This window comes from Sciurus vulgaris (assembly GCF_902686455.1).
Source record: "Sciurus vulgaris genome assembly, chromosome: 3".
Lineage (NCBI taxonomy): Eukaryota > Metazoa > Chordata > Mammalia > Rodentia > Sciuridae > Sciurus > Sciurus vulgaris.
The window spans coordinates 54110398-54124179 of NC_136463.1; the positions used below are offsets into that span (position 1 = coordinate 54110398).

Here is a 13782-nt window from a genome sequence, read left to right on the forward strand (position 1 = left end):
TATTTTTATTTTGAGACAGGGCCTTGCTAAGTTGCTGAGCTGGGCCTAGAATTTTCAACCCTCCTGTCTCAGCCTCTCAAGTCACTGGAATTATAGGTGTGCACCACCATGCCTGGCAATGTGTGTGTTTTTAAGCACACACACTCTTAAACATAAAAAACAACTAATCAAAAAAAATTTTTTTTTAAATTTTTATATCACCAACCAAAAGAATAAACTCCAGCCACAACCAAAGAGATGGATGACTTCCATTTGAGCCACGGGGATTTCCTAAAAGAAGGCACAGTCTATGGGAAGGAGATGGGGCTGAGCCAGGTGGGAAAGCAACACTGCTATTCATGACATTAACTTCCAGAAGGCATGGAAGGCCAAAATGGGGAGGGGACCACATGAGGAACCCTAGGGTCCATAGAAGAAGGTTATAAGAGGAATCACCTGAAGGGGTCCCCCACAGGGCTGAGGCAGAGCACAATGTGCAGGTTGTTCCGCACACGCTCGATGAAGTAGGCGAAGAGGCTGTCTGAGGACTCAGGCACTTGCTCTGCCCGGGCCTGATCTATGATGTGTGTCTGGATCTGGAGAAGCCACACAGAATTAGAGGGCTGAAATTCCCATAACAGCATCAGTAGGCAGCAGTTTAGGCTGTACTGACCAGGAGTGAGGTTTAAAGTAGCCCTGCCCAGTTATCACTCCCTGGAGGGAAGATGACTGAAGAACTGTCCTTAAATCTCCTGGGGATGGTGGGGGTGCCAGAAGATATTCTGGATCTATGGTTCCTCAGGTGTTAATTAGAAAGGTCAAAAAACCAACTGGTGTGGAAGGAATCATACCTCCTCAAATTCATCAGCCTTGTAGAGATTGGGGACCTCCCCTGAGCTGAGGATGTTGTTTATATCCTCTAGGAAGGATTCATCAGCAATTTGGGTGTCCACAAAAAGGAAGGACGTGGTCTTGAGCTCTATCCCAGCCTGGCGATACAGACACTTGATATCTAGCCAGATGAGAGAAGGAGAAAAGAGGAGAAACCAGACTCCAGAATCACTATTCTGCCCTTGGTTTCTCTTCTGAGATTCAGGAACCCTCCCCCAGCCCACAGCACATGCAACACTGTCCTGTACCCAACACACTCAAGCCAGATGCATCTCACTCTCTGACTTTCCTCTCTCCTGCCTTGTCATTGCAAGTACTGAAGCATCTCATTTTTCACTCCAAGCCCCAACCCTCCTCTGTTTCAGAGACCCAGCTGTTCAGTACCATCTCGGAACTCTTGCTTCCGATAATGTTTGGTGACCTCAATCTGGAAGGTGTCATAATCGCAGATGGATGAGGCCAAGCGGGCTAGACTCTGGCGTCCACTGCCCCCAATGCCCACCAACAGCATGTTGCCCCGAGGCTGTCCAATCACCCGCACGATCCGTGTGACTGAGGACCAAGGTAAAGGTAATGAATTGACTGAAAAACTCAGAGGACCTCCAAGCCCCTGGCAAGGAATAAAAAACCATGAAACTAAAGTGGATGAGCCGGGAGGGCTGAGAATGCCCAGAGAGCAACTCAAACTTTTAACCTTCTCTCTGTATATGAAACACCTATCAACACAAGGCCATTTGGGGCCAGAAAGCAGGACAACTTTTGGGACCCAGTTTAGGAGAGACATGGGAAGGAAAATCTATTTTCTTAGAAATTCCCTATAATTGGGATGATGGAGGAGGGACTGGGAGTAGCAAATGCTCACTGTGTTCAATGGCCTCTCGGAAGAGCACTAACTGCATTGGCACAACAGAGGGGGACAGATTGTAATCATTTAGTGCCGTCTCCATGGCTGTCTTCAGTACCGTCAGATCTGTCAGGTCTTCATATACCTTGGGCTCCTTCAGGAAGTCCCCTGTGCAAGGGAAGAGGGAGCATCAGTCTCCAGTGTCTGGTTCTCCCCAGAGCTCCCTTAAGGGTCCTCAGCATCAAGACTCCATGTCCTGTGACCCTCTTTCCAACCCTAACCTCCTGAGAATCATAGTCCTACAACAGTCACAGCTCCCAGCTCACCAAAGATGGGAGGACGTTTGTTGGGACAGAGATTATGAAATGTAAGGTCAAAGAAGGAGCCAAGTTTGTCACTTATGATGCCCACAAAGGCTTCCATGTCTGTCACATCAACCAATCGATCAGAGAAGACTCTGTTGGGAGGCAATTGGGATAAGATCTGAGACTAAGGAGAAGAATCGTTCTGGGGAAGAGAGAGATGGGCCAGGGGAGAAGCAGGGTAAGGTTAGGAGCAAGGTTGAGGAAGACTGAATCTGGTCTAGGCACACTCCTGTCACCTGAAACATTCATGAATCCAGAGTCGTGTGATGCTGGACTTGGTATCATGGAAGTCCTTGTTGGCTCTAAGCATGCCCTGGAATACCTAAGGAAGAGAAGCGACTGTTGAGGTGAAGGGAGGAAACAGAGTCCCTGCGGGAGTTTTGGAGGTAAGGTTTTCAGTGTGCAGTTTGCTATGGATTCTAAGGCTTTGAGAAAAGATGCTTCCAAGGAGGCAAAAAGGCAAGGTCAGACCCATGTTCACCTTGGAGATGTCTCGAAGGTTGAAGAGGTAATGAATCTTGGCAGGTGTGGGCAGAAAGCGTTGTACCACTGTATTGTACACGTCCAGGGTGGCCTCTGTCACCACATTCCCAATGGGTTTCACCTCTTCTTCAAAGTCCTGAAGCTTCTGGTTGATCATGGTGCCAAATATGCGGATGATCTGGGACTCCTAGAAAGAGGCCTCAGACTCAATTTCCAAGGTTCCTGGCCTCTTAGCCAGGGTCAGAGCAGGGTGAGGCAGTGCACAGCTTGCTTCATGGGCAGAATTTAAGGGGGCACCAAAAAAAAAAAATAGTAAAGAAAAAGGAAATCAGAACTCTGAAATCAAGAGAAATAAATTTGGGTCTAAAGGTATAGCTCAGTGGTAGAGTGCCTGCTTAGCATGCACAAGGCCCTGGTTTTGATCCCCAGCAACATACACACCGAGAGAGAGACAGAGAGGAGGGGGGGAGAGAGAAAGAGAATGAATTACAATATTCAAAAATCAAAAATTATGCAAAATATCCATAAGAAATAAATACAAATCTTCTAAATAAAGACTAGAGCAGTATTATTGATTTCTCCTTTTACCTCGGGCTCCACTATGGCTCAGTACTATACTGGGCTGATCCTGTGTAAATATAAAATTTCAGTATCTTCATCATAAATTTTTGTCATTAATTTTAATGTTTTAAAAAATATTGCCAAGGCTGGGGTTGTGGCTCAGTGGTAGAGCACTTGTCTGGCAGATGTAAGGCACTGGGTTCAATTTCTAGCACTGCATATAAATAAAAGAATAAAAATAAAGGTCTATCAACATACAAAAAAATATATATATTGCCAGATGGGCTGGGGCTGGGGCTTAGCAGTGGAGCACTTGCCTCACATGCATGAGGCCCTGGGTTTGATCCTCAGCACCACTTAAAAATAAATAAGATAAAGATATTGCTGTCTATCTATAACTGAAAAAAAATTTTTTTAAATAAATAAATAAATAGAGAGAGACAGACAGACAGACATGGTAGCACACTCCTGTAATCCCAGAATGCTGAGGCAGGAGAATCACAAGTTCAAGGCCAGCCTAGGCAATTTCGTGAGACTCTGTTTCAAAATAAAAAATAAAAAAGACTGGAGATGCGGCTCAGTGGTAGCAACCCTGGGTTCAATTCCCAGTACAAAATACACACACATATACGCTTTGCATTAAATGTCATTTCTCTTGAGGCTTACTTTTTGTTTGTTTTGATGCCCCTTAAATTCTACATTGAAGCAAGTGCCTCACCTACCTCATGTCTTGCCCTAATCCTGCACTGCTTTCAGCTCTCAGCTTTGCAGGATCTACCTTCCTAGGTCTATATGGGCCGCCAGGCAGAGAGGAACACAAGGATCCATACTCCAGAGGCAGCAAGCCACGCTCCATCCTGTAGCTCTCCTGGTTCCTGGGACCAGCAAGGGCTAACAGATAGCCCCGCCCACCTGCCACAGCTCCCTAAATGCAACTCTGCTCAGAGCCCCTCGGCCCCCTCCTTGACCTGCCCCTCATTCTCTGGTACAGGAACAGTTTTACACTGTACAGCCCCCCTCATGGTGGCCTCCGCTATGGCCTTACTGTGGGAAAGGTCATGTTGATAATGTTGAAACGACTCTGTAGCCTTGGGGAGATGACAGTCCGTCCACCGCCAGGAGGGCCCATAGCAGCCATCAGGAACATGTCCTATACAGCAAAGACAAGATGGGGCAGAGACAGGGGGAAGACAGGATGAGCTAAGGCACAGAAATAGGGAGGGTGCTTCAAAATAGCTAGGACAGAGGATTTTAAATGTTCCCAATGCACATGATAAATGTTTGAGGTAGTGGATATGCCAACTTCCCTGATCTGATCATTATACATTGTATATAAATATTGAAATGTCACACTCTACCCTATTAATATGTATAATTATTATGCGTCAATTAAAACTTTTTAAATTTAAATAACCAAAAAGAAAAAGCAGAATAGGGAGAATGAAAAAGGAGTGGGAAAGAAGATAGGAAACTGAGGGGAGAGGGACAAGGACAGAGTAAGGAAGGAGAAACATGGAGTAATATGGACAGGAAAGATGAAAAGAAAGGGGCTGGACAAATTTTCTTTTATAATTATTAAAATAATGTATTTCCTTTATTTCATCATTAAAATCCATATACCCAAATTACAAAATTCAGGTAAGTAAAATTTTTTCATCATATTTTATAGATCTTCTCTTTTTTTTTGTTTTAAAATTGTATATATCTACACACACACACACACACACACACACACACGGGGGCTTGGGGAGGTGGATGTGTGTGCTCTCTCTCAGAAACACACTAATATATTATTAGACAGATATTTGGCCCTGAGTGCTAGGTAGATGGGCACCCCCAAAATCAGAACTGATTGATTAAAGAGGAGAAACAAACAAGATGCTCAAAATTTCATGGGAGAAAATGCAGGGTACTCCTGTGTAGGAAGGAATATAGGGTTATAGGAGTAGAGCCTGGGGTCCCAGGGAGTGGAGACTGAGCCTGTCACAGGAGGGAACAAAGACCTGAGAACAATTTCTCAGATACTTACTCGAATGTACTTGATGGTCTGTTTCATGCGATCATACCAGAAGCCATAGTCAATCCAGAGGCGAATCAGCTCCAGGGGTGGCTGGGACCCAAAAGTGTCCTTAGCTGGCATATTTAGTTCATCCATGAAGGTGATCATGCTTTTGCCCCCAAATGGCACATAGACACCCTTGGTTCGCTTCTCCACCCTACTCTCAATGATGCTCTGCACATTGTTGGATGTGGTCTGGTGGAAAAGGCACAAAATGGTTGCTTGGATCCTCCAAGAGAAAAATGGGGTCAAAGAAAAGTGTCAACCAGGCAATTGGATCCCAGGGAAAAGCAGAAGGCAGGAGAACCCAGGGAGCTGGTGGCCTGAGTAGGGTCCCCAACATACCTGTGCAGACATGTTGACAATGAGCACTGTCCACTGGCTGGAGGGCAAGGACTGCAGAACACTCTGGGCTATGGAGGTCTTCCCAGTGCCCACGGGACCCACCAGCAGAACAGGATTCTGATTGGCCACCAAGGTGCTTACCAGGTAATTGTAACGAACAGTGTCAACGGTGGGTACCATGATCTTATAGAAAGGGGTACTAGCAAAAAAATGGGAACTGTGTCTCAGGGATCATTGTCCACTCCTTTGCAACTCCCATTCCATTCTTCTCCCAAGTTGTTTGTTTACATTCTTCCAGTGTCACCATGATCTAGTCACTAATCCTGCCTCCTGTGGGGCCTGGAGAGGGGAAATCTTCCCTAAAGACCCCATCCCAAGTTCTCAAGATCCTGCTTCCTATACCCAAGAGTCATCTCTTCTCTGGAATCCGCCCTTTCCTTTTACAGCTCACTGTTGCTTCTAGACCCCATCACCCTTGCAACATCTCTCACCAACTGCAGCCCAGGGACCCTCTGCATACTCCAGACCCTGCTCTTACTTTGGAGCATAGCGCCAACTCTTAGGGAGCTTCTCCTCAAATGATGTCCAACTCCGCATCTTGGGATTCACAAAATACTCATACACTGTGTCCTAAGGAGGGCATGTATGTCTGGTTACCAAAGCCTGCCTTCAGTCCTCCCCAGCCCAGAGACATGGCTCACAGAATGCTCAGGAGCAGAGGGAAAGAGAGCTGGTCCACAGTCAGAATATCAGGCAGAGTCTGAGGATCAGGAATGTTAGTGGGTTCTGTAACAATAGGACAAATAGGACAGCTGGGTTTGAGGGCACTGACCTTATTGGGAAAAGAGCCCTCAATTTCCCGGAGGTAGCTGTCAATCTTCTTGCGGCCCTCCTCATCCACAGAGGCACACACAGACCAGATCATGCTGAACACAAAAGTCATCTCTACCATACTCACATAGTTTTCACCATCAGCTGGGTTCATCTGAATGGAAGAAGAGAAGAAGACACTCCTAGAAGAGATGGAGGGATCATCGCCAAGGCCTAGAGCCTTCCTCCATTCCGGGTTCTAGTTGGAAAACCACATGTTGTCTTCCAAATGTGTGTATTAATCTACAATTACTGAAAGCTTTTAGATAAACCTGAAACTTCCTACAGTTCCCCAGTTTCCTGGAGCTTCTTTTGTGACAAGTCATAACAACACAATTGTCATCTGACCTTACCAGGCCTGCACTGGAGAAGCATTCATGGGTGTTCAAGGAGATAGAACCAGGGACATGTGTGGTAACTTGTTTGCAATTGTAAAAATATGGGAATGACCTAAATATTCACCAGGAAAGGGATGGAAAAATAAGACACAAGGTTCTATTGTGGAATAGTACATAGCAGTTAAAGCAATGAAATAAATCTACGTAGAGCAATACAGAACCCAAAAACATGATGTTGATTTACCATGCATATTGTATATAACATAATCCATTTTTAAATACCACATTTTCTGTGGATACTTTGGATTTGTATGGTGAACTTTATAATTTTTTTTTTTTTTTTTTTTTTTTTTGGTACTGGGGATTGAACCCAGGGGTGTTCTACTACTAAGCTACCTCCCCAGCAATTTTCACTTTTTGTTTTGAGACAGAATCTTGCTAAATTAACTAGGCTGGTCTGGAACTTGCAATCCTCCTGCCTCAGCCTCCTGAGTTGCTGGGATTACAGGCATGTGTCATTTGGCCTGGCTTGACAGGAGGCTCTAAATGAAGATGCTTAAAATTACAGCTGATGCTGTCCAAATACCAAATGCTGTATTTGGTTTCAGAATAATCCCACCTGCCCACATGCACAAACACCCCTCCCTTCCTCCATGGTCATCCCTGAGGCCTCCCCTTGGAGTCTCTGCTCCACTCAAGCCTGGTGCTCAAACTGAAGTTATCCACATAAAGTTGAGTCCTTTCTCCTGCTCCTGCTCTGGTCTGGGTCCACTCCTTACCCCATTCTCAGATGTGGCCAGGGCTGAGTACAGCTTGCAGAGGGAGATGATGCCACTGTACTCTGGCAGGGGCACCAGCTCATTGCAATTGTCCTTCTTAAAGACCAGTATCTTGTTGATGAATTTTTCAAACATGCGTTGAAGTGGCTCTACCTCAATCTGGAGGTGAATAAGAAGGGACTCTATTTATTCACTCTTATGTCCCATAGGCTGCCCTTGTCACTTTCCCTCTCCTCAGTTCCCTTATACCTTTGGCCTCTTCTCTAGCCATGACTGAACATAGGGTTTCCAGCCCAGGTCAACATAGTCGGTGTAGACCATCCCACAGCGAGAGACAGTAGCTGGAGAGGCCACTGCCAAGTTCTCCACTTCAAATAGGAGAGACACCTAAGGGTACACTTTTGTCAGAAACCCATCTTCCTCTGACTCCCCCATTAGAAGTTTAAAAAAAAAAAAACCCACCCCAGAACCCTAATGTCCTAAGGTTTGTCTCTACTAAAGTATGCCAAGAAGAATAAAGGCCTGAGGTTCATAAGTGATGTACTTTCTTAAAAAAATCTGAGATTATTCCAGGTTATCCTTAGGAAAAAATCACTCTAGCTTGCTTATGGAAGAGGGTGAGTGTGACAGCCCATGAATTCATAACCAGGGTGCACGACAAACACCATGCCTTTTAGATGGGTGGAAACAAGGCTAAGGAGGATCAAAGTCTACACAGTGCTTCTGTACACAAAGTTCTGTACACAAAGTTCTTTTCTGTAAAATTGTTCCTGACATCCATGGTAGGGCCTTAGGCATGCTAGGCCAGTTCTCTGCCACTGAGCTACACCCAAAGCCTAAGCAAAGCATTTTTTCTTTTGTCACAGCTTTCTCTGAGTTCAGGCCTCCTCTTCCCCAGCTCTCCCCTGTGGAACTTACACTTCTCTTAGGATTCTGGTCTACTCCCATCCCCTCTTCCTGCCCTCCACTGTCTCCCAGGCAGGGCCTAGGCAGGACTACATCCCCCTACCTGCTCAGGCATTGCAATACGCTCTCCATTAATGAGGGTCAACACTTTATTGTCATCCATGACGGAGTTCATGCTCTCAATCCACAATGTGTCCACAGGGCCATCAAAAAGGATCCACTTCTCATCAGGTTTCTCATCTTAGTAGCAGGTGGATGATAAGGACTGACATAGAAGACTCTTCCGTTGCTCTCCCTCCTCCCTCTTGCTCCTCTGAGAGGCAAGCCCTCGTTTCCTCATACTTCAACATTCCCCCATACTTCTCTCCCCCAATGGAACATCCTATCCCCAGACTCCCCACTCCCTCAGGAGATTCAGGCATCTGTTCTTCCCACCCCATGATCCTTTGGCTACCTGCACATGCTGCCCGCATGACGCTGGACAAGACGCCATCTGTCCATTCATTAGTGTTCAGGTCATATTCCCCGTATAGCTCCCCTAGGGACAATGCCTTGGGGTTCAAAGGGAACTCCTGAAAGTGATACCACAAAGGGTTTGTGAGATGCTGGTAGAAAAACACTCTCAAGATCCCCCTTTATATCCAGCCCTCTTCTTAGGTACCTGCATTTGTCCCTTCTCTCTCTCATTCCTCCCAGGCCTCCCTGGCCCTGGGCATGCACCCCTCCCCCATACCTGAGCTTTCTCACCCCCAAGATCCACTATCCCAAGTGCATACTCTAACAATGTTGAAGTTGGGGTCTCCAGCACGGCAGAGGGAGGACAAGGAAGCCTGCAGGATTCTCCAAGAGGTAGTCTTGCCACTGCCAGTACCACCCACGATCATGGTGGAGTGTCGGGAGTTCTTGGTTTCATACAATTGGAAAACCTTAGTGAGGGTGAATGGTGTGATTTGTAGGCCCATATCTCGAATCTCCTGTTCAATAGCCTCTTGCAGCTGAGGGAAGGGAAAATACAGGAAGTGAAATAAAAAGGACAGGTCTCCAAAGGACTTTCAAATTCCCTCAATTCCTAAGAGGATATGTTCAAACTATTAAAAGCAGCACTGGGGCCCTTTACACTCTTGCAATTATTCATTCACTGAGAAGCTGGCCAGTCTCAGGATAAAGACACTGGGCTCTGGAGCCAACCAGCCTGGTTCCTCAGTTTTCAGTTATGTGATCCTGAGTAACTTACTTCTCTGAGCCTCAGTTTCCTTGGGTGTACAATGTCTGACACATAGCTCTACACATTTTTTTCTATTATTATTCGACAAATATTTAACAAGCCTCCACAGTATGTACGAAGTAGTGTGCTGGGTGCTAGGGATATAGCTGAAAACAAAATAGTTTATCCTACAGCAGAGCTCACAGCATGGTGGGAGCCTGATAATTGGTTTTTGTTTGTTTGCAGTGCTGAGGATTAAACCAAAGACCTTGTGCATGCTGGGAAAGCACTCTACCCTGGAGCTACATCCCCAGCCCTGATTTTTAAAAAATTGTCACCTAAGAGGTAATGCTTACAGAACCATGACCCATATGTATCAGTCCCAGAATACCATAACACTATTAAAAATCATTTGTGCAACCAAATAATTTCAAATAGATGCACGATCTTTACTTGTATTTCTTTCCCCCTTCCTTTCTTCCTTCCTTCCATCCATCTTTACCTTCCTTTCCTTCCTTCCTTCCTGTGCTGAATTTGATCCTAGGGCTGCTTCACCACTGGGTCACATCCCCAGCCCTTTAAAAAATTTTTTTAAAATTTTTATTTTGAGACAGGATCTTGCTAAGTTGCTTAGAGCCTCATTAAGTTGCTGATGCTGGCCTCAAACTTGCAATCCTCCTGCCTGCTTCTGGGTTGAGATTACAGGTATGTGCCACTACACCAGGCTTTATTTATAAATCTTAAAGACCACTAATGGGCCTCACCAATAGCACTTCCTTCCACTATCTGAGAATTAGCTTTATTGGTATGTTTGTGTGTGTGCATGTTTAGTGTCATACCAAAAGTGTAATGATACATTTTCTATTTACTTAGTTATTCTTTAATTTATTCTTTGACCCAGGAGTTTTTAGGATTGTATCACCTAATTTACAAACATTTGGGCTTTTTCTATTTTATTACTAATTTCTAATTTAATTCTGTTGTGGTCAGAGTTCATCCTCTGTATAATTTCAAACATTTGAAATTTATGACACATACTCTAATAAACCAGCATATGGTAATTATGGCAAACTTTCCATGTTTACTTGAGAAAAACGTGTATCTGCGACTGTTGGATACAATGTTCTATGAATCTCAGGTCAAAATCTGTTAAAAGCATTCAAATTTTATCTTTGTGGAATTTTTTTGTCTGTTTTATCAATTTCTAAAGTGAACATGTCCAGATCTCCCATAAGGGTTATGAATTTATCTGTTTCTCCTTTTAGTTCTGTCAATTTTGTTTTATAAATTTTATGACTATATTTAAGTGCATACAAATGTATCATTGTTATATCTTTTTATGTATTGGTCCTTTTATCATTATGCAATGTTCCCCTTTATCTTTTGTGCACGTGACAGGATAGTGCCCAGAGGTGCTTTATCATCAAGATATGTCCCCAGCCCTCTCTATTTTATTTTGAGACAGTATCTCACTAAGTTGCCCAGGGTGGTCTCCAACTTGCCATCCTCCTACCTCAATCTCTGGAGTTGCTGGGATTACAGGTGCATGCCACTAAGCCAGCTCCCCTTTAATACTGCTTCTCATTAAATTCTGTTTTGCCCAGTATTAGTAGAGTTATTGTGATCAGAAAATATGGCCTGAATAAATTCCTTTGAAATTTTTGAGACAGATTTATGACCTTTACTTGGCCTAATATTCTGTGTGCTTGAAAAAAAAAAGGCTCTTCTTCAAATAGTAAGTGACATTTATATAGATAGCAATTAAATCAAGATTGTTAATTGTTCAAATCTTCTATGACCTAAATGATTTTCAGCCTACTTGACCTATTAGTTACTAAGATGTTATGAAATCCACTATGATGGTAAATTTATTTATTTCCTCTTGAAATTCTGCAAGTTGTTTTAAGTCTATATTATTAGGTGCATCCCAATTAGAATTGTCATGTCCTCCCAGTGAATTGTGCCTTTTATGATTACATAGTGACCCTCTATTTCCAGTAATGATTTTTGCCTTAAAGTCTATGCTGATACTGTCAGCCTAGCTTTCTTTTGATTAGTATTTACATGTCTTTTTCTATTTTTTTATTTTTTAGCCCTTTGTCTTTAAGTTTTAGGTATGCCTCTTGTAAACTCTACCAAGTATTGACACAACAATATGTACCACTCAAGATGTGATTAATTTTCCTATGTTATACAAATTTTTACCCACTAGAGTCTAATAGCTGCTGTTTTTCATTTGTTTGGTTTTTAATATATACTCAGCTCCAAATCATACCAGTTGACTAAATCTCTCAAAACTATTTGTCACATCAGGTATTATTATTATTATTATTTTTTTTTTTTTTTTTTTTTTTTTGGTGGCACTTGATATTGAACCCAGGGACATTCTAGTTCTCAGTTATATTCCCAACCTTTTTTTATTTTAGAGACAGACCCTCACTAAGTTGCCTCGGCTGGCCTCCAATTTGTGATTCTCCTGTCTCAGCCTCCCAAGTTGTGGGATTACAGTTGTGTGACACTGTACCTGGCTCAATTTTTCTTTTTAAATAAGTCCTCCTTCAGATTTGCTCCAATCTATATTGACTTCTCTCTTCGTCCTGTGCATGACTGCCACCCTGTGATCTCCACTGACCATCATGGCAAGCATTACCTCAGCCTGTCTTACACTGAATCTTCTGTTTCCTGTGTGCTGTATTTCTCCTTCCATAGTATGCTTCTGCCGTTTCAGCAGAACATATTCTCTAGTAGCTGTCTGAGAAAGGATACATCAGAGGGCGTTCTTTGTTTCATTTTTTGTTGTTGTTTCCAGAGTTAGCATGTCTGAAAATGTTTCTGACCTTGCCTCCTACATGATGGGTTAGGTGGATATAGAATTTGAGGTGGAAAATAATTTTCTTTTTCTTTCTTTCTTTTTTTTTTTTTTTTTGGTATCAGGGATTAAACCTAGAAGGGCTTAACCAGTGAGCCACATCCCAGTCCTGTCTATATTTTATTTTGAGACAGGGTCTCGCTAAGTTGCTGAGGCTGGCTTTGAACTTGTGATCCTCCTGCCTCAGTCTCCTGAGTTGCTGGGATTACAGGTGTGCGCCAGTGCACCTGGCTAGAAATAATTTTCCTCCAGAATTCTGAAGATGGTGTAATTGATTATTTATAAACTTAATATTGCTATTAATAAGTCTAGCATTCTGGTTATTATTCATTTATTTAGGTTCTGGGGATTGCACCCTAAGGTGCTTTAACACTGAGTCACATCCCCAGCCCTTTCTAGTTTTTGAGACATGGTCTCTCTAAATTGCTTAGAGCCTCAGTAAATTGCTGAGGCTGTTCTCAAACTTGTGATCCTCTTGCCTCCGCCTCCTGAGTTGCTGGGATTGGAGGCATGTGCCACAATGCCAGGTCTACCATCCTAATTTTTTACCTTTGGCATATCACTCCTTTTTTCTTTTCCTCTTTGGAAGTGTATTAAATCTTGTCCTTGTCCTAGTGTTTTAAAATATCACAATGATGGGCTTTCATAAGGATGTATTTTTGTTCATCATATCATGCATTTGTGGACACTTTCATTTTGGAAACATATCCTTCGGTTCTGGGGAGTCTTCTTGAATTATTTCATTATTGATCTCACCCCCTATATTTTCTTTGTTCCCATTTTTATAACTCCTTTATTTGGATAATCTTTCCTAGATTTGCTTTTAAATCTCTCCTTTCTCGGCTCTTTTCTCTGGAATAGTCTTTTTTTTTTAAACAAATTTTTTCGTTATTGTTGAAGGATCTTTATTTCTTGATTTATATGTGGTGCCGAGGTTCAAACCCAGGGCCTCACACGTGCCAGGCAAGTGCTCTACCACTGAGCCACCACCCCAGCCCTGGTATGGTGCCTTTTAAATAGCATTTCACTAGTATTTCATTCTCTGAGAATAATGGTAGTTTTTGCTTGTTTGCTTATTGTTTTGTTTGTTTGTTTGTTTGTTTTAGAAAGGGTTTGGCCATATTGCCCAGGCTAGGCTTGACCTCCTGGGCTCAAGTGATCCTCCAACCTCAGCCTACTCCCACTTATAGAGGCACCTAATTCTACAAATGTTTAGCCTTCTGAAGCCTGCCTCTCAATTTTCCCCAATTTTCACAGGTTTGCTAAGTAAGCCACAACTTACCCATTTG

General features: G+C 43.3%; 1 protein-coding gene across 7 annotated transcripts in view; it reads right to left on the reverse strand.

The window, feature by feature from the left end:
* Positions 1-13782, reverse strand: part of DNAH2 (dynein axonemal heavy chain 2) — a 104236-nt gene that overhangs the window by 31766 nt on the left and 58688 nt on the right. For 5 of the 7 annotated variants that reach the window (XR_013762760.1, XR_013762763.1, XR_013762764.1 and 2 more), the window contains 17 exons: positions 9197-9415; positions 8875-8992; positions 8524-8660; positions 7764-7901; positions 7515-7673; positions 6360-6512; positions 6066-6157; positions 5528-5726; positions 5153-5377; positions 4169-4273; positions 2561-2749; positions 2316-2401; positions 2041-2171; positions 1733-1882; positions 1255-1422; positions 831-991; positions 436-575 (listed from right to left, as the gene is read on the reverse strand). Coding sequence is in view for 2 of the 7 variants with exons in the window: in XM_079133236.1 (XP_078989362.1) it covers positions 436-575; positions 831-991; positions 1255-1422; positions 1733-1882; positions 2041-2171; positions 2316-2401; positions 2561-2749; positions 4169-4273; positions 5153-5377; positions 5528-5726; positions 6066-6157; positions 6360-6512; positions 7515-7673; positions 7764-7901; positions 8524-8660; positions 8875-8992; positions 9197-9415 (2570 nt within the window). In the remaining 5 variants the exon portion in view is untranslated. The remainder of the gene's footprint in view (positions 1-435; positions 576-830; positions 992-1254; positions 1423-1732; positions 1883-2040; positions 2172-2315; positions 2402-2560; positions 2750-4168; positions 4274-5152; positions 5378-5527; positions 5727-6065; positions 6158-6359; positions 6513-7514; positions 7674-7763; positions 7902-8523; positions 8661-8874; positions 8993-9196; positions 9416-13782) is intronic. The other 2 variants (XR_013762762.1, XR_013762761.1) reach the window with 2 other exon arrangements.